This window comes from Alosa sapidissima, chromosome 2 (assembly GCF_018492685.1).
Source record: "Alosa sapidissima isolate fAloSap1 chromosome 2, fAloSap1.pri, whole genome shotgun sequence".
NCBI lineage: Eukaryota > Metazoa > Chordata > Actinopteri > Clupeiformes > Clupeidae > Alosa > Alosa sapidissima.
The window spans coordinates 42052987-42078474 of NC_055958.1; the positions used below are offsets into that span (position 1 = coordinate 42052987).

General features: G+C 41.4%; 1 protein-coding gene across 1 annotated transcript in view; it reads left to right on the forward strand.

Moving 5' to 3' along the window:
• Positions 1-25488, forward strand: part of LOC121697680 — a 49086-nt gene that overhangs the window by 17286 nt on the left and 6312 nt on the right. The window contains exons 8-21 of the mRNA XM_042079330.1: positions 177-286; positions 916-960; positions 2196-2331; positions 2527-2636; positions 8947-8991; positions 12175-12310; positions 12506-12615; positions 13245-13289; positions 15042-15177; positions 15373-15482; positions 16112-16156; positions 17323-17458; positions 19722-19828; positions 23617-23661. Coding sequence (XP_041935264.1) covers positions 177-286; positions 916-960; positions 2196-2331; positions 2527-2636; positions 8947-8991; positions 12175-12310; positions 12506-12615; positions 13245-13289; positions 15042-15177; positions 15373-15482; positions 16112-16156; positions 17323-17458; positions 19722-19828; positions 23617-23661 — 1316 coding nt within the window. The remainder of the gene's footprint in view (positions 1-176; positions 287-915; positions 961-2195; positions 2332-2526; positions 2637-8946; positions 8992-12174; positions 12311-12505; positions 12616-13244; positions 13290-15041; positions 15178-15372; positions 15483-16111; positions 16157-17322; positions 17459-19721; positions 19829-23616; positions 23662-25488) is intronic.

The window sequence follows — 25488 nt, forward strand, 5'->3', positions numbered from 1 at the left end:
TTCTACTGTGTTAAGGTGTAAAGGGCTGTCTGTGTATGTATCCTTGCTAAGTAAAAAGCAGGATGTAATGTCTGCTTCATATCTAAAAACATCTTTCAGTCTGTGTTGTTCAGTCTATAAGTGGCTTCTGGGGTGTTTTTCCAACATACAAGTCCTTCTCTCTCTCTCTCGTTAAGATGCGAAGGAAGAAGCACATGCACAGTGCATTCCTCCAACCACATCTTCACTGATCCGTGTTTTGGCACCTACAAATACCTGCACATCTCCTACAGCTGTGTTCCTCCAAGTAAGGACGAGGAGCATCTCATCACAGTAATCCTTCCTCAAACACGCTTATGTGGGCTGCCGTGGCCTACTGGTTAGCGCTTCGGACTTGTAACAGGAGGGTGCCGGTTTGAACCCCGACCACAAGGTGTACACAAGGCTCACTGTCCTCAAACACGCTTAAGCTTGAAGAACCTTTTCCCTTCAAAGTCTGTGTACACAAGAACCTTTTCCCTTCTAAGTCTGTGTACACAAGGCTCACTGTCCCTAAAAGGCTGATTTAGAACAGGTCCTTGTAGATCTGTTTTTTCATTCTCACTAAAAAATTATTAAGATGTTTGGCATTTCTCAACCCATTTCCTGTTAACATGACAACTCGGTTTATGCATGGAAGGCTCTTTAGCACGCTCATTTGTTTCCGCTGGAGCCAGGTGTGTTGTATGTTGACCAGCCTGTCATGTGTCGGATACAGCTGGTGCAAGATGGTCATGCTGGTGACCAGCCTGTCGTGTGGGATACAGCTGGTGTAAGATGGTCATGCTGGTGACCAGCCTGCCAAGCTTGACATTGTTGGTGTAAGATGGTCATGCTGGTTTGCTAGAATGCAGAAAGCAGCTTTCCTCACTCATTAATGTTTACTGTACATTGCAGAGTCCAGCCAGACCTGTGAAGGCCATCACAGCAGTCTGGAATGTGGTGCGTATTGCTGCTAAATATTGTTACTTAGATCAGTGTTTTTCAACCACTGTGCCGGGGCACACTAGTGTGCCGTGAGAGATCATCAGGTGTGCCGCAGAAAATTACCCAAATGTCACTCACTGGTTCAGAAAAGCAACTGTTGCCACATAGCCATTAAAACCACATAGCCATTAAAGCCACATAGCCATTAAAGCCACATAGCTATTAAAGCCACATAGCCATATAGCCACATAGCCATTAAAGCCACATAGCCATTAAAGCCACATAGCCATTATAGCCACATAGCCATTAAAGCCACATAGCCACATAGCCATATAGCCACATAGCCATAATAGCCACATAGCCATTATAGCCACATAGCCATTAAAGCCACATAGCCATATAGCCATTAAAGCCACATAGCCATATAGCCACATAGCCACATAGCCATTAAAGCCACATAGCCATATAGCCACATAGCCATTAAAGCCACATAGCCATTATAGCCACATAGCCATTATAGCCACATAGCCATTATAGCCACATAGCCATTAAAGCCACATAGCCACATAGCCATATAGCCACATAGCCATTAAAGCCACATATCCATTATAGCCACATAGCCATTAAAGCCACATAGCCATATAGCCACATAGCCATTAAAGCCACATAGCCATATAGCCACATAGCCATTAAAGCCACATAGCCATATAGCCACATAGCCATTAAAGCCACATAGCTATTAAAGCCACATAGCCACATAGCTATTAAAGCCACATAGCCATTAAAGCCACATAGCCATATAGCCACATAGCCATTAAAGCAGCATAGCCATTAAAGCCATATAGCCATTAAAGCCATATAGCCATTAAAGCCACATAGCCATTAAAGCCACATAGCCATTTTAGCCACATAGCCATTAAAGCCACATAGCCACATAGCCATTAAAAAAGCCATTTTTGAAAAAAAAAAAAAAAATTGGTTGGCACGGTCATCTTTTGAAAAGAAAATGGTTGGCACTGCCATCTTTTGAAAAGAAAATGGTTGGCACTGCCATCTTTTGAAAAGAACAGGCTACTACATAGAGGCACTGCTATCCACTTTAAATGAACAGAGTATCTAAACAGCTGTGTGGGTGCTATGTAGCAAGCTTGGCCTAACCTCAATTGCCAGATTCAATTATTTGAACAAATAAATGTACCTGTCATCTTTTGCTTCCATGTCAGGGTGTAACGCTTGTCCTTCCAACCCAGGTTCAAACGTAATCCACATCCATGACGCCAGTTATGGCCGGACTGATGAAACCACCTGCTCTTCTGGACGACCTGCACATCAGCTTAGCAACACCAACTGCTATGCTCCCACAACACTCCCCATAACAAGGGAAAGGTCAGTGTTAGTTATCACAAGTTCTACTGTGTTAAGGTGTAAAGGGCTGTCTGTGTATGTATCCTTGCTAAGTAAAAAGCAGGATGTAATGTCTGCTTCATATCTAAAAACATCTTTCAGTCTGTGTTGTTCAGTCTATAAGTGGCTTCTGGGGTGTTTTTCCAACATACAAGTCCTTCTCTCTCTCTCGTTAAGATGCGAAGGAAGAAGCACATGCACAGTGCATTCCTCCAACCACATCTTCACTGATCCGTGTTTTGGCACCTACAAATACCTGCACATCTCCTACAGCTGTGTTCCTCCAAGTAAGGACGAGGAGCATCTCATCACAGTAATCCTTCCTCAAACACGCTTATGTGGGCTGCCGTGGCCTACTGGTTAGCGCTTCGGACTTGTAACCGGAGGGTGCCGGTTTGAACCCCCGACCACAAGGTGTACACAAGGCTCACTGTCCTCAAACACGCTTAAGCTTGAAGAACCTTTTCCCTTCAAAGTCTGTGTACACAAGAACCTTTTCCCTTCTAAGTCTGTGTACACAAGGCTCACTGTCCCTAAAAGTCAAGTCAAGTCAAGTCAAGTCAAGTTTATTTATATAGCACATTTCATACACAGAGGTCATTCAATGTGCTTTACATAAACAAAACCAAACGATAATAACAAATAAAAGCATAGAAGGGCAATATAGTCAAAGAATAGTTAAAAGGTAAAGATCATAATAAAAAGAAAACATAAAACACAAGGTAAAATCATTTAAAAATAAAGAATAATTAGTAAGCAAAAACAAAGGCAAAAGTAGTAAAAAAAGTAATAAAAGACAAAGTAGAATAATTATCGAGGCAGATTCAGAATTTGTAACTCGGCACAGTTAGCAGAAAGCGTCTGAGAACAGTTTGGTCTTAAGTCTAGATTTAAAACTGGCTACAGTTGGGGCCTTTTTAATGTCATCCGAAAGTTGGTTCCACAGCTGAGCCGCATAGCAGCTAAAAGCTGCTTCACCATGTTTAGTTCTAACTGTAGGTTTTACTAGCAGGTTTTTCACCTGGGACCTGAGAGGACGAGAAGGTGTGTACTGCTGAAGCATGTCTGACAAGTATTTAGGTCCTGCTCCATTTACTGATTTATAAACAAGCAATAGTGCTTTAAAGTCAATTCTGTGACTTACTGGAAGCCAGTGCAAGGACTTAAGAATTGGAGTAATGTGGTCAGTTCTTTTAGTTTTTGTTAGAGTCCTAGCTGCTGCATTTTGTATCACCTGAAGCTGTTTAATAGTCTTTTTAGGAAGGCCTGTGAACAGTCCATTGCAGTAATCAACCCTGCTGGAGATAAATGCATGAATGAGTTTTTCTAAGTCATGTTTTGACATCAGCCCTCTGAGTTTGACAATATTTTTGAGGTGGTAAAAAGCTGATTTAGTTATCGCTTTCATGTGGCTGTTGAAATTTAGATCACTGTCAATTAATACACCAAGGTTTTTAACAGTATCCTTTGCCTTCAACCCTTTTGTGTCAAGGAGAGTGGCAACCCTAAGTCTTTCCTCATTTTTACCAAATATAATTACTTCAGTTTTTTCTTTGTTCAGCTGAAGAAAATTTTGAGACATCCAGGTGTTGATTTGTTCTATACACTGACACATAGATTCAAGAGGACCATAGTTGTTTGGTGATAGAGCTAAGTAAATTTGTGTGTCATCTGCATAGCTATGATATGAAATCAAATTATTTTGAATGATTTGTCCAAGTGGGAGCATATAGAGGTTGAATAATAGTGGCCCCAAGATCAACCCCTGGGGAACACCACAGGTCAAGGACGTTGGTGTTGAGGTACAGTTTCCGATGGCAACAAAGAAGCTCCTTTCTTGTAGATATGATTTTAGCCAGCTGATAACTATGCCTGTAAATCCAACCCAGTGTTCTAGTCTGTGTAGTAAAATATTGTGATCAACAGTGTCAAATGCTGCACTAAGGTCCAGTAGCACTAGGACTGATGTTTTACCTGAATCTGTGTTGAGGCGTATGTCATTGGAAACTTTAATGAGAGCTGTTTCAGTGCTGTGATTTGCCCGAAAACCAGACTGAAAGTAATCAAAATACCCATTTGATGTTAGGAAGGTGGTTAATTGATTAAAGACTACTTTTTCAATAATTTTGCCAATAAAAGGTAGATTGGATATGGGCCTGTAATTGTTTAGCATGGAGGCATCCAGGTTATTCTTCTTGAGAAGTGGCTTTACAACAGCTGTTTTCAGTGACTTAGGAAAAGTGCCAGACAGCAATGATACATTTACAATTTGAAGGACATCCGCCGCTATGAGGTGAAAAACAGTTTTGAAGAAATTGGTAGGCAGAGTGTCTAAGACACATGTGGAAGGGCTGAGATTCTGTACCGTTTTTTCAAGTGTTTCGTAGTCTATCAAGCTGAACTCTGACATCAAGTTTAGTTTCCCTCTGTTTGTTGCTGGAAGTTCAGGTTGTTGAATTTGTAATTGAGCAGATATGTTGAGTCTGATTTTGTCAATTTTACCTTTAAAAAAAGATGAAAACTCATTGCATTTATTAGTTGAGAGAAGTTCAGGCGCTAATTGTGAGGGGGAATTTGTTAACTTATCAACAGTTGAAAATAGAATACGAGTGTTATTTGAACTTCTATTGATAATGTTAGAAAAAAAGGACTGTCTTGCTTTGCATATTTCAGAGTTATATGTGCGGAGCATCTCTTTATGGATTTCATAGTGGATCTGAAGTTTGTATTTACGCCATTTTCTTTCAGTCTTCCTACAATCTCTTTTTAGAAGTTTAACTGCTGGATTTTGCCTCCATGGTGCTTTCTGTTTGTCCTTAACTTTCTTGAATTGTAATGGAGCAATGTCATCCATAATGTTTGCCATTTTTGCATTAAAGTGATCAAATAAGTCTTCAGAGTCTGACAGTTGACTTGACTTTAGTGAAAGTGCTTGCTCAAAGAGAGCACTTGTCTGATCATTTATGATTCTCCTTTTTACCATCATAGCTGTGTTTTGAGTGTGTGGGGACATAGACACATCAAAGAACACGCAAAAATGATCAGATAAGGCCGGGTCTTTAACAGCTGTAGAGACATCGAGACCCTTTGTGATAACAAGGTCGAGGGTATGGCCGAGAGAGTGTGTTGGCCCCTGTACATGCTGTGTTAGGGAGAAAGTATCGATTAGTGCAATGAATTCCTTGGCATAATTGTTTTCAGGATTATCCACATGCAAGTTTAGATCCCCTGATATAATAAGACAGTCATACTCTATGCAAACAACTGATAGCAGTTCACCTAGCTCTTCAAGAAAAACTTTAGCTGAATGTTTTGGAGGCCTGTAAATTGTCAGTAATAAAATCTGAGGAGAAGACTTAATGCATGCACACAGATATTCAAATGAAGTAAAGTCACCGAATGACGACTGATTGCACTGAAAAGACGTCTTGAAAATTGTGGCTATCCCCCCACCTCTTTTATTTGCTCTGGTAGCACTCAAAAAACTGAAGTTTGGGGGAGCTGATTCGATGAGAGTAGCAGCACTGTTTGCTTGATCTAACCATGTCTCAGTTAAAAGTAAAAAATCAAGGTTGTGTGTGCAAATTAGATCATGAATTAAGAATGATTTGTTTGAAAGAGATCTGATATTTAGGAGTGCTAGTTTTGTTAGTTTAAGTGTTGGGGAAATATGATCCATGGGGGAAATCTGAGGTTGATGTGGTACGGGTAGGAGATTGGACTGGTTTACCCTATAAGCTCGATGCATTTGTGTTCTATTTCTTGTCAATACAGGAATAGAGAATGTCATGGGCTTACTGGGTCCCGGCATGTTCTCAAAACTACTGTCAGTACCATTTATATTGCAGGGACCCTGAGAATATCATGCAATACAGTCATCATATAATTGTCCCCTGCTGCTGCCATCTGTATTTTCCACTGCACATTCCATGCTATATGCCGGCTGAGAAAATGAACTAAGAGGTTGCTGCTGCTTAAGAGATCCTTCTAAACGGGGAGGGGGAGGGCGAGGGGGTGGAGGTGCCCTTCGCTTCTTTGGTGCTAATGATCTTGGGCTAGTAAAACTCTGCATGGCTACTGGTAGCAGTCTCTCCATTCTTGCAGGGAACATCATGTGCTTGGGTGGGGATGGTGATGGGTATTCAGGGGATCCTGTGGAGTTTGAGTGGGTGGTGGGATGAAGGGGTGGGGATGGGGATGGGAGATTAGGGGGGTTTGTGTGGCCTGGGGAGTTTGATTGGGTGGGGACGTGATTGGGTGTGGGTGGTGATGGGAAATCAAGGAGGTTGGGGTTGAAAATTGATCCAGAGTCTCCATCTGCCTGCTGAGGTTCTGGGAAGTTTGTTGCAGACGCTCCGCTTTCAGCATGTATTCCAGTAGTGTATTCCATGTTGTTGTGTCTTTGTGGTGACAAGGAGACGACGGAGGTGGGGAGGGGTATTGGTACTGGTGTTACAACATGACCCTTCCTTTCTGATATCCTCTCAGCAGCTTTGATAGGTGCTATCTCCTCATGCTCATCACATCCATTTGTTTGCTGAGATTCCAGGGAGTTTGACGCCAGTGATTGACTTTGAGTCATTTTAGCAGCACCCATCTTATCGTGTCCAGTGGACATGGCTTGGCATTGTTGAGCTGGTTGTTTATGTTTCTCCAAGGTCTGCATTTCAGTGGAGGCTAGCGGGTGGTTATCAGAGGGCCCCACAGCAGGGGAGGTTGGGCATATCTCTGTTTCAGCCTGTGCAGAGTGTTTTGGTTTAGCTGAGTTGTTGATGTCATCCGCTTGTTCCGTCTGTATGGCCACTGAGCGCTTATCAGAGGCTCGGCTCAAGGTTGGCAGAAAAAATGTTGGGTGCAGGAGAGAGAGGTGATAGTATTCGGTTAAGATCTTGGCCCCAGTCCAACTCAGCTCTGTGCTATTTGGTCTGAAGTATTCCCTGCGATTCCAAAAAAGGTTAAAATTGTCAATAAAATTCATCCCAACTGAAAAGCATGTTTTTGCGAGCCAGGTGTTTAAACTGAATAGTCTGGAAAATACAAAGCTTCCCTCTGCTGGGAGTGGGCCACTGATGAAAATTTGTATTCCAAGCTCATATAGGGCCGAGAAAAGTTCCTTGAAATCTTCTTTGACATACAGCTGTTCTCTGTAGATGTCATTTGCTCCAACATGCACAATGATGCGCTTGATAGTTGCATATTTTGACACCAGTTCTGCAAGCTTGTTTTTTGTGTCAGACACTGAAGCATTTGGGAAACAACATACAATCATCCTTTCCCCATTTATATGTCTCACAGCAAAGTCGCCTAGAACGAGGGTTGTGGGATGAATAGGGGTCGAGTGCTGCTTCTTGTCTGTGCCCATCTTTCTTTTGTTGTGGTTTGATCGCTGCCTGCTTTGGGTCTGTTCCCTGGGAAATTCCTCTCTCACGTCCCGGAGGCATTCAAATCTGTTCCATAGTGTTAGGGGCTGTGGGCTTCCCTTAGGACCACAAGCCCTGTAGTAGTTTGCTGATCTGTCTGTATTTCTGATACGTGGCCTGAAGTTAACATCTGAATTTACTGGTGTTGAGGTAATTACAGTTCTTGTATTACGTTTTTTGTTTTTTGGTCTGGCACCTTGCCTGTGCCAAGGCTCTGTACTCACATTTCCCTTTGTGAGGTCGATGCATTCATCTGCTCTATTAGCAGTGATATTAGACTGCTGGGTTACATTCTCTGCATTTCCAGTAGTTGCTGTACTCACTTCATGAGATGCCTCTCGTAGTTCATCTGTCGTTGATGGAAGGGCATGCATCTTTGATTCCAAAGTAGAAATCCTCTGTTCTAGCTCAGAACATTTTCGGCATGATCTCCTGGGTCTCTGGCCGGAGGAGCGCATTTTGTTTTAATCCAACTTCAAGGTGAATTGCCGTTCAGTTTTTGCTCGTTGACTTGGCTGGCTCATTTAAAGTAAAAAACTAACCACTAAAGTTTCAGATTTAAATGTACTGGTTTCACTGTCTTTGCTAAACTAGCTTGTAAATGAAATAAAAGAATGAAAAAGAGTGGAAATTGCTAAAAGGATAGGTGAAGCAGGAGCAGTGTGAAATGCGTCCTACTCGCTTGAGTAGGAGTTGGCCATTAAAGCCACATAGCCATTAAAGCCACATAGCCACATAGCCATTAAAGCCACATAGCCATTAAAGCCACACAGCCACATAGCCACATAGCCATTAAAAAGGCCGATTTAGAACAGGTCCTTGTAGATCTGTTTTTTCATTCTCACTAAAAAATTATTAAGATGTTTGGCATTTCTCAACCCATTTCCTGTTAACATGACAACTCGGTTTATGCATGGAAGGCTCTTTAGCACGCTCATTTGTTTCCGCTGGAGCCAGGTGTGTTGTATGTTGACCAGCCTGTCATGTGTCGGATACAGCTGGTGCAAGATGGTCATGCTGGTGACCAGCCTGTCGTGTGGGATACAGCTGGTGTAAGATGGTCATGCTGGTGACCAGCCTGCCAAGCTTGACATTGTTGGTGTAAGATGGTCATGCTGGTTTGCTAGAATGCAGAAAGCAGCTTTCCTCACTCATTAATGTTTACTGTACATTGCAGAGTCCAGCCAGACCTGTGAAGGCCATCTCAGCAGTCTGGAATGTGGTGCGTATTGCTGCTAAATATTGTTACTTAGATCAGTGTTTTTCAACCACTGTGCCGGGGCACACTAGTGTGCCCTTAGAGATCATCAGGTGTGCCGCAGAAAATTACGCAAATGTCAATCACTGGTTCAGAAAAGCAACTGTTGCCACACAGCCATAAAAGCCACATAGCCATTAAAGCCACATAGCCATAAAAGCCACATAGCCATTAAAGCCACATAGCCATATAGCCACATAGCCATATAGCCATTAAAGCCACATAGCCACATAGCCATTAAAGCCACATAGCCATTAAAGCCACATAGCCACATAGCCATTAAAGCCACATAGCCATTAAAGCCACACAGCCACATAGCCACATAGCCATTAAAGCCACATAGCCATTAAAGCCACATAGCCACATAGCCATTAAAGCCACATAGCCATTATAGCCACATAGCCATTAAAGCCACATAGCCATTAAAGCGACATAGCCATTATAGCCACATAGCCATTAAAGCCACATAGCCACATAGCCATTAAAGCCACATAGCCACATAGCCATTAAAGCCACATAGCCACATAGCCATTAAAGCCACATAGCCATTAAAGCCACATAGCCATTATAGCCATTAAAGCCACATAGCCATTAAAGCCACATAGCCACATAGCCATTAAAGCCACATAGCCACATAGCCATTAAAGCCACATAGCCACATAGCCATATACCCACATAGCCATTAAAGCAGCATAGCCATTAAAGCCACATAGCCATTAAAGCCACATAGCCATTAAAGCCACATAGCCACATAGCCATTAAAGCCACATAGCCATATAGCCACATAGCCATTAAAGCAGCATAGCCATTAAAGCCATATAGCCATTAAAGCCATATAGCCATTATAGCCACATAGCCATTAAAGCCACATAGCCATTAAAGCCACATAGCCATTATAGCCACATAGCCATTAAAGCCATATAGCCATTATAGCCACATAGCCATTAAAGCCACATAGCCATTAAAGCCACATAGCCATATAGCCACATAGCCATTAAAGCAGCATAGCCATTAAAGCCATATAGCCATTAAAGCCATATAGCCATTATAGCCACATAGCCATTAAAGCCACATAGCCATTAAAGCCACATAGCCACATAGCCATTATAGCCACATAGCCATTAAAGCCATATAGCCATTATAGCCACATAGCCATTATAGCCACATAGCCATTAAAGCCACATAGCCATTAAAGCCACATAGCCACATAGCCATTATAGCCACATAGCCATTAAAGCCACATAGCCATTAAAGCCACATAGCCATTAAAGCCACATAGCCACATAGCCATTAAAGCCACATAGCCATTATAGCCACATAGCCATTAAAGCCACATAGCCATTATAGCCACATAGCCATTATAGCCACATAGCCATTAAAGCCACATAGCCATTAAAGCCACATAGCCATATAGCCACATAGCCATTAAAGCCACATAGCCATTAAAGCCACACAGCCACATAGCCACATAGCCATTAAAGCCACATAGCCATTAAAGCCACATAGCCATTAAAGCCACATAGCCATTATAGCCACATAGCCATTAAAGCCACATAGCCATTAAAGCCACATAGCCATTAAAGCCACATAGCCATTATAGCCACATAGCCATTAAAGCCACATAGCCACATAGCCATTAAAGCCACATAGCCACATAGCCATTAAAGCCACATAGCCACATAGCCATTAAAGCCACATAGCCATTAAAGCCACATAGCCATTAAAGCCACATAGCCACATAGCCATTAAAGCCACATAGCCATTATAGCCATTAAAGCCACATAGCCATTAAAGCCACATAGCCACATAGCCATTAAAGCCACATAACCACATAGCCATTAAAGCCACATAGTCACATAGCCATATAGCCACATAGCCATTAAAGCAGCATAGCCATTAAAGCCACATAGCCATTAAAGCCACATAGCCATTAAAGCCACATAGCCACATAGCCATTAAAGCCACATAGCCATATAGCCACATAGCCATTAAAGCAGCATAGCCATTAAAGCCATATAGCCATTATAGCCACATAGCCATTAAAGCCACATAGCCATTAAAGCCACATAGCCACATAGCCATTATAGCCACATAGCCATTATAGCCACATAGCCATTATAGCCACATAGCCATTAAAGCCACATAGCCATTAAAGCCACATAGCCACATAGCCATTATAGCCACATAGCCACATAGCCATTATAGCCACATAGCCATTAAAGCCACATAGCCGTTATAGCCACATAGCCATTAAAGCCACATAGCCGTTATAGCCACATAGCCATTATAGCCACATAGCCACATAGCCATTAAAGCCACATAGCCACATAGCCATTATAGCCACATAGCCATTATAGCCACATAGCCATTATAGCCACATAGCCACATAGCCATTATAGCCACATAGCCATTATAGCCACATAGCCATTAAAGCCACATAGCCATTATAGCCACATAGCCACATAGCCATTAAAGCCACATAGCCATTATAGCCACATAGCCATTAAAGCCACATAGCCATTATAGCCACATAGCCATTAAAGCCACATAGCCATTATAGCCACATAGCCATTAAAGCCACATAGCCATTAAAGCCACATAGCCATTAAAGCCACATAGCCATTATAGCCACATAGCCATTATAGCCACATAGCCATTAAAGCCACATAGCCATTATAGCCACATAGCCATTATAGCCACAGTATGGCTGATTTAATGACAAAATACTTTGCAAAGGTGTTTGGAACTTTGGGCCAAAGTTGAAAATGATTGGCATTGCCATGTTTTGACAAGAAAACGGTTGGCACTGTCATCTTTTGAAAAGAAAATGGTTGGCACTGCCATTTTTGAAAAAAAAAAATGGTTGGCACGGTCATCTTTTGAAACCATCTTTTGAAAAGAAAATGGTTGGCATTGCCATCTTTTGAAAAGAAAATGGTTGGCACTGCCATCTTTTGAAAAGAACAGGCTACTACATAGAGGCAGTGCTATCCACTTTAAATGAACAGAGTATCTAAACAGCTGTGTGGGTGCTATGTAGCAAGCTTGGCCTAACCTCAATTGCCAGATTCAATTATTTGAACAAATAAATGTACCTGTCATCTTTTGCTTCCATGTCAGGGTGTAACGCTTGTCCTTCCAACCCAGGTTCAAACGTAATCCACATCCATGACGCCAGTTATGGCCGGACTGATGAAACCACCTGCTCTTCTGGACGACCTGCACATCAGCTTAGCAACACCAACTGCTATGCTCCCACAACACTCCCCATAACAAGGGAAAGGTCAGTATTAGTTATCACAAGTTCTACTGTGTTAAGGTGTAAAGGGCTGTCTGTGTATGTATCCTTGCTAAGTAAAAAGCAGGATGTAATGTCTGCTTCATATCTAAAAACATCTTTCAGTCTGTGTTGTTCAGTCTATAAGTGGCTTCTGGGGTGTTTTTCCAACATACAAGTCCTTCTCTCTCTCTCGTTAAGATGCGAAGGAAGAAGCACATGCACAGTGCATTCCTCCAACCACATCTTCACTGATCCGTGTTTTGGCACCTACAAATACCTGCACATCTCCTACAGCTGTGTTCCTCCAAGTAAGGACGAGAAGCATCTCATCACAGTAATCCTTCCTCAAACACGCTTATGTGGGCTGCCGTGGCCTACTGGTTAGCGCTTCGGACTTGTAACCGGAGGGTGCCGGTTTGAACCCCGACCACAAGGTGTACACAAGGCTCACTGTCCTCAAACACGTTTAAGCTTGAAGAACCTTTTCCCTTCAAAGTCTGTGTACACAAGAACCTTTTCCCTTCTAAGTCTGTGTACACAAGGCTCACTGTCCCTAAAAGGCCGATTTAGAACAGGTCCTTGTAGATCTGTTTTTTCATTCTCACTAAAAAATTATTAAGATGTTTGGCATTTCTCAACCCATTTCCTGTTAACATGACAACTCGGTTTATGCATGGAAGGCTCTTTAGCACGCTCATTTGTTTCCGCTGGAGCCAGGTGTGTTGTATGTTGACCAGCCTGTCATGTGTCGGATACAGCTGGTGCAAGATGGTCATGCTGGTGACCAGCCTGTCGTGTGGGATACAGCTGGTGTAAGATGGTCATGCTGGTGACCAGCCTGCCAAGCTTGACATTGTTGGTGTAAGATGGTCATGCTGGTTTGCTAGAATGCAGAAAGCAGCTTTCCTCACTCATTAATGTTTACTGTACATTGCAGAGTCCAGCCAGACCTGTGAAGGCCATCTCAGCAGTCTGGAATGTGGTGCGTATTGCTGCTAAATATTGTTACTTAGATCAGTGTTTTTCAACCACTGTGCCGGGGCACACTAGTGTGCCGTGAGAGATCATCAGGTGTGCCGCAGAAAATTACCCAAATGTCACTCACTGGTTCAGAAAAGCAACTGTTGCCACACAGCCATAAAAGCCACAGCCATTAAAGCCACATAGCCACATAGCCATTAAAGCCACATAGCCATATAGCCACATAGCCATATAGCCATTAAAGCCACATAGCCATATAGCCATATAGCCACATAGCCATTAAAGCCACATAGCCATTAAAGCCACATAGCCATTAAAGCCACACAGCCACATAGCCATTAAAGCCACATAGCCATTAAAGCCACATAGCCACATAGCCATTAAAGCCACATAGCCATTAAAGCCACATAGCCATTATAGCCACATAGCCATTAAAGCCACATAGCCATTATAGCCACATAGCCATTAAAGCCACATAGCCATTAAAGCCACATAGCCACATAGCCATTAAAGCCACATAGCCATTATAGCCACATAGCCATTAAAGCCACATAGCCACATAGCCATTAAAGCCACATAGCCACATAGCCATTAAAGCCACATAGCCACATAGCCACATAGCCATTAAAGCCACATAGCCATTAAAGCCACATAGCCACATAGCCATTAAAGCCACATAGCCATTATAGCCATTAAAGCCACATAGCCATTAAAGCCACATAGCCACATAGCCATTATAGCCATTAAAGCCACATAGCCATTAAAGCCACATAGCCACATAGCCATTAAAGCCACATAACCACATAGCCATTAAAGCCACATAGCCACATAGCCACATAGCCATTAAAGCAGCATAGCCATTAAAGCCACATAGCCATTAAAGCCACATAGCCATTAAAGCCACATAGCCACATAGCCATTATAGCCACATAGCCACATAGCCACATAGCCATTATAGCCACATAGCCACATAGCCATTATAGCCACATAGCCATTAAAGCCACATAGCCACATAGCCATTATAGCCACATAGCCATTATAGCCACATAGCCACATAGCCATTATAGCCACATAGCCATTAAAGCCACATAGCCACATAGCCGTTATAGCCACATAGCCATTATAGCCACATAGCCACATAGCCATTAAAGCCACATAGCCATTATAGCCACATAGCCATTATAGCCACATAGCCATTATAGCCACATAGCCATTAAAGCCACATAGCCATTATAGCCACATAGCCATTAAAGCCACATAGCCATTATAGCCACATAGCCATTAAAGCCACATAGCCATTATAGCCACATAGCCACATAGCCATTAAAGCCACATAGCCATTATAGCCACATAGCCATTATAGCCACAGTATGGCTGATTTAATGACAAAATACTTTGCAAAGGTGTTTGGAACTTTGGGCCAAAGTTGAAAATGATTGGCATTGCCATGTTTTGACAAGAAAACGGTTGGCACTGTCATTTTTTGAAAAGAAAATGGTTGGCACTGCCATTTTTGAAAAAAAGAAATTGGTTGGCACGGTCATCTTTTGAAACCATCTTTTGAAAAGAACAGGCTACTACATAGAGGCAGTGCTATCCACTTTAAATGAACAGAGTATCTAAACAGCTGTGTGGGTGCTATGTAGCAAGCTTGGCCTAACCTCAATTGCCAGATTCAATTATTTGAACAAATAAATGTACCTGTCATCTTTTGCTTCCATGTCAGGGTGTAACGCTTGTCCTTCCAACCCAGGTTCAAACGTAATCCACATCCATGACGCCAGTTATGGCCGGACTGATGAAACCACCTGCTCTTCTGGACGACCTGCACATCAGCTTAGCAACACCAACTGCTATGCTCCCACAACACTCCCCATAACAAGGGAAAGGTCAGTATTAGTTATCACAAGTTCTACTGTGTTAAGGTGTAAAGGGCTGTCTGTGTATGTATCCTTGCTAAGTAAAAAGCAGGATGTAATGTCTGCTTCATATCTAAAAACATCTTTCAGTCTGTGTTGTTCAGTCTATAAGTGGCTTCTGGGGTGTTTTTCCAACATACAAGTCCTTCTCTCTCTCTTGTTAAGATGCGAAGGAAGAAGCACATGCACAGTGCATTCCTCCAACCACATCTTCACTGATCCGTGTTTTGGCACCTACAAATACCTGCACATCTCCTACAGCTGTGTTCCTCCAAGTAAGGACGAGGAGCATCTCATCACAGTAATCCTTCCTCAAACACGCTTATGTGGGCTGCCGTGGCCTACTGGTTAGCGCTTCGGACTTGTAACCGGAGGGTGCCGGTTTGAACCCCGACCACAAGGTGTACACAAGGCTCACTGTCCTCAAACACGCTTAAGCTTGAAGAACCTTTTCCCTTCAAAGTCTGTGTACACAAGAACCTTTTCCCTTCTAAGTCTGTGTACACAAGGCTCACTGTCCCTAAAAGGCCGATTTAGAACAGGTCCTTGTAGATCTGTTTTTTCATTCTCACTAAAAAATTATTAAGATGTTTGGCATTTCTCAACCCATTTCCTGTTAACATGACAACTCGGTTTATGCATGGAAGGCTCTTTAGCACGCTCATTTGTTTCCGCTGGAGCCAGGTGTGTTGTATGTTGACCAGCCTGTCATGTGTCGGATACAGCTGGTGCAAGATGGTCATGCTGGTGACCAGCCTGTCGTGTGGGATACAGCTGGTGTAAGATGGTCATGCTGGTGACCAGCCTGCCAAGCTTGACATTGTTGGTGTAAGATGGTCATGCTGGTTTGCTAGTATGCAGAAAGCAGCTTTCCTCACTCATTAATGTTTACTGTACATTGCAGAGTCCAGCCAGACCTGTGAAGGCCATCACAGCAGTCTGGAATGTGGTGCGTATTGCTGCTAAATATTGTTACTTAGATCAGTGTTTTTCAACCACTGTGCCGGGGCACACTAGTGTGCCGTGAGAGATCATCAGGTGTGCCGCAGAAAATTACCCAAATGTCACTCACTGGTCCAGAAAAGCAACTGTTGCATCAAAAAATTCATAACCACATGCTCTCATTGATTGTATGATTGCACATTGTGGCATGCAGGCATTGTACAACGGGGGCCCCATATCCAGTATTCACAGAATCATCACATATCCAGTTCATAACAACAATTAAATTAGATATAGTCACCTACAAATGAAACAGAGGGCGCTTGTTTTATTGAGCAGGTCTTGCATAGAAGCCATAATAAGGCCATATCTGTGTATTATTTGAAGTTTTAGGCTATGGTATGTTTATTTTTTCTTCACACAGGATGTTAGTGTGCCATGGGAAATTTTAACTCATTGAATGCCAAGCTGTTTTCGGAAGCTTTGTCCTAGAGTGCCAGCAATCTAGACCATTGTTGCTGATTTTTGTACAGCCACAGCATATTCTGTGTTATAGCTATGAACACATACAATGGCTCGTTTGAAAGGTGAGACTTTAAGCTCTCAGTGGGTGCAAACCGTATATTTCTACACGCCACTGTTCCTGAGAAATCCCAAGCTAAACAGTGGCTAGTTTTCATCAAAATCGCTGTTTTTTTTCTAGAAATGGATATAACGTCTTTCATGAAATATGAAGTGTTGCCTGTAAGGTTCCGGGAAGTGACCAAGCGAGACCTGGCGAGACTGCCACCTAGTGTTAGACCCATGAAAATGGCCTGGTTTTGAGCTGACGTGCATGCGTCACTGAGTCGACCCAAAGCGGCAACCGAGTTATGATAAAATGTCCAGATTGTGCGTTTTCATGAGTTTTCGATCGTCATATATTTCATTTCCATTCATCACAGAGTTCCCAAAATCACATATAAGGTGTGTTAGAGTGTCTAGTTTCGTAATTTAAAAAAAAAAGCTAAAAACGTAATATTACGTTTTTGGCACTCAATGAGTTAAGTGTCAAAAGTGTGCCGTGGCACAAAAAAGGTTGAAAAACACTGACTTAGATGACGCTTTGCAAGATATTTTTTCCCCATGAATTTTACTCAGTATTAAACCACCATTTGCGTTCCACTGATTCAGGTTCAAAGGTCATTCAGATACAAGCGGCCAACTATGGGCGGACAGATGGCACTACATGTGCAGACGGAACAAACCCGAGCCAGGTCAACAACACCAGCTGCTTTTCCACAAACACACTCTCTGACATGAGGCAAATGTGAGTACACATGAGGGTATTCAGACATCATGAGTAGTCATTATAGGAAACCTCATAATGAATAGTCATTACAGGAAACCTCATCATGAGTAGTCATTACAGGAAACCTCATCATGAGTAGTCATTACAGGAAACCTCATCATGAATAGTCATTACAGGAAACCTCATCTAGTCATTATAGGAAACCTCATCATGAGTAGTCATTATAGGAAACCTCATCATGAATAGTCATTATAGATAGGAAACCTCATCATGAATAGTCATGATAGGAAACCTCATCATGAATAGCCATTATAGGAAACTAGGAAACCTCATCATGAGTTGTCATTATAGGAAACCTTATCTAGTCATTATAGGAAACCTCATCATGAACAGTCATTATAGGAAACCTCATCTAGTCATTATAGGAAATCTCATCATGAATAGTCATTACAGGAAACCTCATCATGAATAGTCATTACAGGAAACCTCATCATGAATAGTCATTATAGGAAACCTCATCTAGTCATTATAGGAAACCTCAACATCAGTAGTCATTATAGGTAACCTCATCAAGAATAGTCATTATAGGAAACCTCATCTAGTCATTATAGGAAACCTCACCATGAATAGCCATTATAGGAAACCTCATCATAAATAGTCATTATAGAAAACCTCATCATGAGTAGTCATTATAGAAAACCTCATCATGAATAGTCATGATAGGAAACCTCATCATGAATAGCCATTATAGGAAACTAGGAAACCTCATCATGAGTTGTCATTATAGGAAACCTTATCTAGTCATTATAGGAAACCTCATCATGAATAGTCATTATAGGAAACCTCATCATGAACAGTCATTATAGGAAACCTCATCTAGTCATTATAGGAAATCTCATCATGAATAGTCATTATAGGAAACCTCATCATGAATAGTCATTACAGGAAACCTCATCATGAGTAGTCATTATAGGAAACCTCATCATGAATAGTCATTATAGGAAACCTCATCATGAGTAGTCATTATAGAAAACCTCATCATGAATAGTCATGATAGGAAACCTCATCATGAATAGCCATTATAGGAAACTAGGAAACCTCATCATGAGTTGTCATTATAGGAAACCTCATCATGAATAGTCATTATAGGAAACCTCATCATGAACAGTCATTATAGGAAACCTCATCTAGTCATTATAGGAAATCTCATCATGAATAGTCATTATAGGAAACCTCATCATGAATAGTCATTATAGGAAACCTCATCATGAGTAGTCATTATAGAAAACCTCATCATGAATAGTCATGATAGGAAACCTCATCATGAATAGCCATTATAGGAAACTAGGAAACCTCATCATGAGTTGTCATTATAGGAAACCTCATCATGAATAGTCATTATAGGAAACCTCATCATGAACAGTCATTATAGGAAACCTCATCTAGTCATTATAGGAAATCTCATCATGAATAGTCATTATAGGAAACCTCATCATGAATAGTCATTACAGGAAACCTCATCATGAGTAGTCATTATAGGAAACCTCATCATGAATAGTCATTATAGGAAACCTCATCTAGTCATTATAGGAAACCTCAACATCAGTAGTCATTATAGGTAACCTCATCAAGAATAGTCATTATAGGAAACCTCATCTAGTCATTATAGGAAACCTCACCATGAATAGCCATTATAGGAAACCTCATCATGAATAGTCATTATAGGAAACCTCATCATGAATAGTCATTATAGGAAACCTCATCATGAATAGTCATTATAGGAAACCTCGCTTCCTGGTGGTCATCTTGGCTACAGCTTTAATCTTTGTGTTGGCCTGCTGCACCGTTAAGTTCCAGGACAGGACTTTCAGTTAACAACTCCGCCATGTTTAGCATTAGCATTAGGAATCCATCTCATAGAGCTCTACTCTCCTTTAAACAGACTTTCTAATGAGGACACAAAGTGCTCAAAGAATCCTCCATATAAATGCATAAGGGTTAGTTCGTATACCCAATATGGTAGTAGTCTACACATATCCCGCCCCTTCCTGCATGCCTCTCCATTCACTTGAATAGGAACATAGCTGCCTGATAACTGCCCAGAGTGTGTTACCAAGATGACTGCCGAGTCGGGGGAATTATTGCTGATCTGTCTCCTCCTATGAAGAGCTCCATTCATTTCAATTGCTGATCATGATTATGCTAATCTCTCTAATATGCTACTGTCCAGAGTGTGTAGCTAACTCAGCTAATCTCTCTCTTCTTCTCCCGACCTGGGAAGGTGCCAGGGGAAGAGCTCATGTGAGGTGAGGGCTACAAACGCAGAGCTCTCCAACCCGTGTCCTGGTACCCACAAGTACCTGAACATCTCCTACAGTTGTACCTCCAGTGAGTATACACACACTCTCTCTCTCTCTCTCTCATACACACACTCTCTCTCTCTCTCTCTCTAACTCACACACACACACACACTGGCGCCTTAATGCAGGGGGGCCTCGACCAATGAGGGGCCTCCTAATAATAATGATAATCAATAACAATAAACAGCCATGTCCGTATTCGCGGCGTCGGTCATTAGCCTACTCTGGAGCTAGCCTACTCTGGAGCTAGCCTAAATAATTGATCACATCGCTCATGACATCCATGCAGAGGCCCCCTTTGTCTTCTCTTCTAAACACTGGCACCTTAACGCAGGGGCTTACCTGGGCTTCAGCCCAGGGGCCTCGACCAATGAGGGGCCTCCTAATAATAATAATGATAATCAATAATAATAAACGGCGTGTCAGTATTTGCGGCGTCATTAGCCTACTCTGGAGCTAGCCTAAATAATTGAGCACATCGTAGGCTACTGCTCAATTACATCCATGCAGAGGCCCCCTTTGTCTTCTCCAATTCTAAAGTGTAACAAAATGTAACAAAACGTAATAAATCCCAATGGGTGTAGAGGAGCTAAAGGTGAGGCTGAAACTGACTGACAAACTTATCATACAAAGTCTGGAGATAACGTGGGTAGGATTGAAGCAACAATAAACGAATGACGTGGATTCCTGTAACTGTCCATGAAAGCAGAAGGCATAGCAGGTAAATATCGTAGCAAATAGCCTGGAAATGAAACGGCTTTAAAAACATGTATATCACTTGTCTCATTGGAGTGAACACAGAACATGGGCTGTGGCGCAAAGAAATTAATCTGCATCTAGTGCTGGGCGGTATACCGATTCACACCGTATACTGGTGTATATTTTCGTTATGATATGAATGTTTAATATACCGCCATACCAGTGTATTTGATTACACAACGTTTGGAACGCTGCGCCGCGCGACAGTGTTTAAGACGGGACTTTTTTCACACGCACGCATGGTGCGACTGCGAGGCATAGTAAACACAAAACACCTTAAGTTTTTCCCCTTAAGTATGACCTTTAAGGCTTAATTTCTCCTTAGGTAAGGGGTTTATTTAAGGGTGTTGCACAGGATACCTTAAATTGTTTCTTTAATTATGGAAAAACGTTAAGGGATACTGCATTGTAAGGGATTTACACGAAAATTCAATTGAGATTGTTCAATAGCTGTAACTAGCTGGCTAGTAGGTGATGTCGTTCGTTAGCAATAGCAACCCACTGAACACAGTGAAGTTTAATGATCTTATCATTCATCTCACTTTAAGAATATTCGCTGAAATTATCCAGGTAGCAAGTAAAGCATGTTATAGACAGGAACTGAGCAATACTAGCTGGCTAGTTAGAAATGATCCTGACTGTCATCCGTGCACCAAAACGAACTTTTGTATTAATGTTTTGCCTAGCGAACCGAACCGAAGCTCATGGCAGGCCACGTGAAGTTAACGTTAGCCTACCACTAACGTCATGTAAACCACACAATAACAATAAGGCATGTTTCTGATAGGCCTATTTGACAGAGTAAGCATATCAGTAGAGAAGTTTTATTTTAAATTGTATAATTTTCAAAAAAGTATAATTATTGCAAGTTGCACTACTTTTTGTATTGGTTTTAAGATGTTTGTGAAATTTGCACAGTACAAGTTCTGTATTTTGAATGCAGTTGTCTTTGCATTCTGATTAGATTCTTCATTAGAATCATGAGTGGCTCTTTGTAAACAGTATCATTTTCTGGGGCCATGCAAAACATCATTACCACTAGTGTGGAGTTATTCTACATCATGACAGTAAAATAGACCATCCTTAGTCAATGTACTGCAGCAATTCCTCTCCCAACCTGTAGAAAATGCTGAACATCTGATTATGCATGAAAAAAATAATACCGTCATATACCGTGAAACCGTAAGAATTTTGAAAAATACTGTGATATACATTTTTGGTCATACCGCTCAGCACTATCTGCATCTCCGTTCACCAACAGCTAAGTTTGTGCTAACCCATTCACACATATAATAGTCTATGTTATGTTTTCTCCATTGTTAACGTGAGATATGTCTCCATGTAGTGTAGTGATAATGCATAAGGTAGCCATGTTCACGTCACATGAGCCAGCTTGTTCTGTAGGCTAAAAGTATTTCTGTCCCTCCCAATCTGTGTTAAACTGGTGTGTTGAGTAGACAGAATTTCAAAAAAACTCCTGGGGAACCCCCCGACACGACAAACACATGCACTTTCGAAAAGTTTTTAAACGTCCATATGTGTACCCATCTTTTAACTTAGCCTACAGCCAGTGTTGTAAAAGTTCAACGCTTGTTTTCGTGCAGTAGGCTAGCCTTTTTGATAAGCGATATCATGCTGACGTGATTCGAGGGCTTTCTGTTCCTGTTTATGTAACTGTTTTACATAGGATGAATAATGATAGGCTACACTGCACGTTATTAACCAAAAGCGCACGCTATGTGTCGGGTCAGATCGCGGGCCGGGTATCATTTAATCATAATTAATATTTGCGGTTGGGGGGGGGGGCCTTAAAAAACATATAGCCCAGGGGCCTCGGGTGGTATTAAGGCGCCCCTGCACACACACACACACACACAATCAGGCATGCACTAATGCATACACACACACACACAAACATGTGAACTTCATGCACATGCAAACAAACACCCGCACAAGTGCCAGCAGATCTACATGTCACTTTAGTCTGTGTACACACACACACACATTTGATTTCTCTATTTGATCCGCCAATAAAATTTCTTTACAGAAAGGATTAAAATATTATCAGAGATGACACAGCTTTGTTAGGGATGTTACAAAACACATCATCGGAGGCATCAAACAGACACACACACACACACACACACACACCAGGGTTGTGCAAAATTGCAATTCTGCTTCCTGTTTGCTACCTCAATTGAAATGCAAGGGAAATTCAAGAATTGAATTGGAATTTGAGAGCCAGTTTCAATTCAGTTCTGGAATTTTGCACAACCCAGACACACACACACACACATTCTGTATTTTGGACTTTGGGTTACTCACAATTTTTTTATCACAAAATTACAACCCCAAAACAGAAAAAGTTGGGACGTTGTGTAAAATGTAAATAAAAACAGAATGTGATTATATACAAGTCTCGTAAACCCATATTTAGCAGCAAAAATATATCAAATGTTGAAAATGAAAATTTGGGATGCTCTTTTTCATACCCAATCGTGTTGACAGTTACCCTAATTAGTTGTGAAACATTCTTCCTTTTGTTTCCTTTATCATTACACAACATTTTCCAGCATTTTGTTGTCCCTGTCCCAACTTTTTTTGAAACATGTTGCTGGTATCAAAGTCGAAATTAACATATATTTTCCATGAAATAGTCAAATTTGTCATTTTCAACATTTGATATGTTGTCTGTGTCCTTTTTGTAATTAATTATGAGTTTAAGAGATTTGCAGATTATTACATTCTGTTTTTATTCACATTTTACACAACGTCCCAACTTTTTCTGTTTTGGGGTTGTATGTTATTCTCATCCACCATGAGAGTTTGGTACAGTATGTATTTATGGTATTTAGCTAGTGAAATGCCTGATTTTCTTTTGCCTTGTTTGTTAATTCTATCTTCCTCATGAGGGATTGATAAAGCATGTATGTGTTGTTGCCAGCGCTTGTGTGTGTGTGTGTGAGTGTGTGTGTGTGTGGGTGTGTGTGTGTGTGTGTGTGGTGTGTGTGTGTGTGTGTGTGTGTATGTGTCTTAAAAATCCCCTGTTTCTAACAGATTCAAGCCAGATATGTGAAGGAGACGCAATGAGAATCAATTGTGGTACGTGTGGCATTCATTTGGTCAAACTGTGGTACGTGTATCCCCGTGGCATTCATTTGGTCAAACTGTACATAGTTCCTGTATCGCCAGGTCATCTATGCAGTCAATCTGCAACGAGTTCCCGTTGGTCTCAGTTTTGGTCAGAGGAGTAGACTTCTGTTGGTAAATGTGAGATCCTAGCATTTAATTGTTTGACACAGTTTTGTAGGCTAGACAATGACATCTATCAGTAGCCCAGCTAAATCTTTACATCATAGCAGCATACCACAGCATAATGTCGGGGCGATATTTTCAGAGAAAATGACCACCCGAGCCTAATCACATGACATGATACCCCAAATCACCACTGACTGTAGAAACATCAAAACTGAATTCAAGCAACTTGGATTCTGTGCCTCTCCACTCTTCCTCCAGACTCTTGGGACCTTGATTGGACCCTGATATCCAAATTAAATGCAAATTTCGTTTTTGTGTGAAAAGAGAAGTTTGGACCACTGAGTAACGGTCCAGTTCTGTCCCTTTTTAGCCAATGTAAGACGCTCTTACCAGGTCTCTGATTCAGGAGGGGGCAGCCGTAGCCTACTGGTTAGCGCTTTGGACTTGTAACAGGGGGGTTGCCGGTTCGAACCCCGACCAGTAGGCACGGCTGAAGTGCCCTTGAGCAAGGCACCTAACCCCTCACTGCTCCCCGAGCGCCGCTGTTGTTGCAGGCAGCTCACTGCACCAGGATTAGTGTGTGTTCACTGTGTGCTGAGTGTGTTTCACTAATTCACGGATTGGGATAATGCAGAGACCAAATTTCCCTCACGGGATCAATATACTTAGGAGTGGCTTGACACTAGTCATGTGCCACTTGTAGCCCATTTCCTGGACACGCCTGTGTGTGGTGGCTCTTGATGCAGACTCCAGCCTCAGTCCACTACAAGGTCTTGAGTCGGCTTTGCTGGACGATTCTCTCAAGGCTGCGGTCATCCTTGTTGCTTGCACACCTTTTCCTACCCCATACAGAAAAAAATAATATATTGAAATATGTTTTAAAAAATATATTTTTGGGGCAATTTTGAATATTTACATATATTTAAAAAATATATTGTGAAAATATATTTACAATATATTTGTGTAGTTTATGGGCCTGTATGGACATACAGAACAAAACAAATATTTAAATATATTTTAAGTGTCAAAAATATATTTTTGGGCCAATTTTTAATATTTACATATATTTCAAAATATATTATATAAAATATATTTAAAATATATATTTTTTGTGTATGGGACAGTTTTCCCTTCCAGTCAACTTTCCATGAATATGCTTTGATAGATCTGATCTCCCTGCCCTTTCAGCAATGTGGCGGCTCACCCTCCTTGTGGAGGTTGTCAATGAGTGTCTTCTGGTCAACTATCAAGTCAGCCGTCTTTTCCATGATTGTGGTTGCGTCTACTGAACCTGACTAAGAGATTAAAGGCTCAACATTTCTGTATAATAATATTTTTATTCTAATATTTTGAGAAACTGATTTTTGCTTTTCAGATACATAGATAGATAGATAGATAGATAGATACTTTATTGATCCCCAGGGGAAATTCAAGGTCTCAGCAGCATACAGACAACACAAACACATTCTTTAACAGCAGAAAGAGTAATTAAAGTATATAATATAAAAACACAACTAAGCAATAAGGACAGTAGAAGATAAAGAATATTCTAAATATACTAAAATACAAATTATACTAACTAACACTTAATCTAAATCAATACTAAAAAATAGTATCCACATAGTGGTGATTAATCAATCAGAGGCGCTTGCAATGACTGAGGCAGGGACT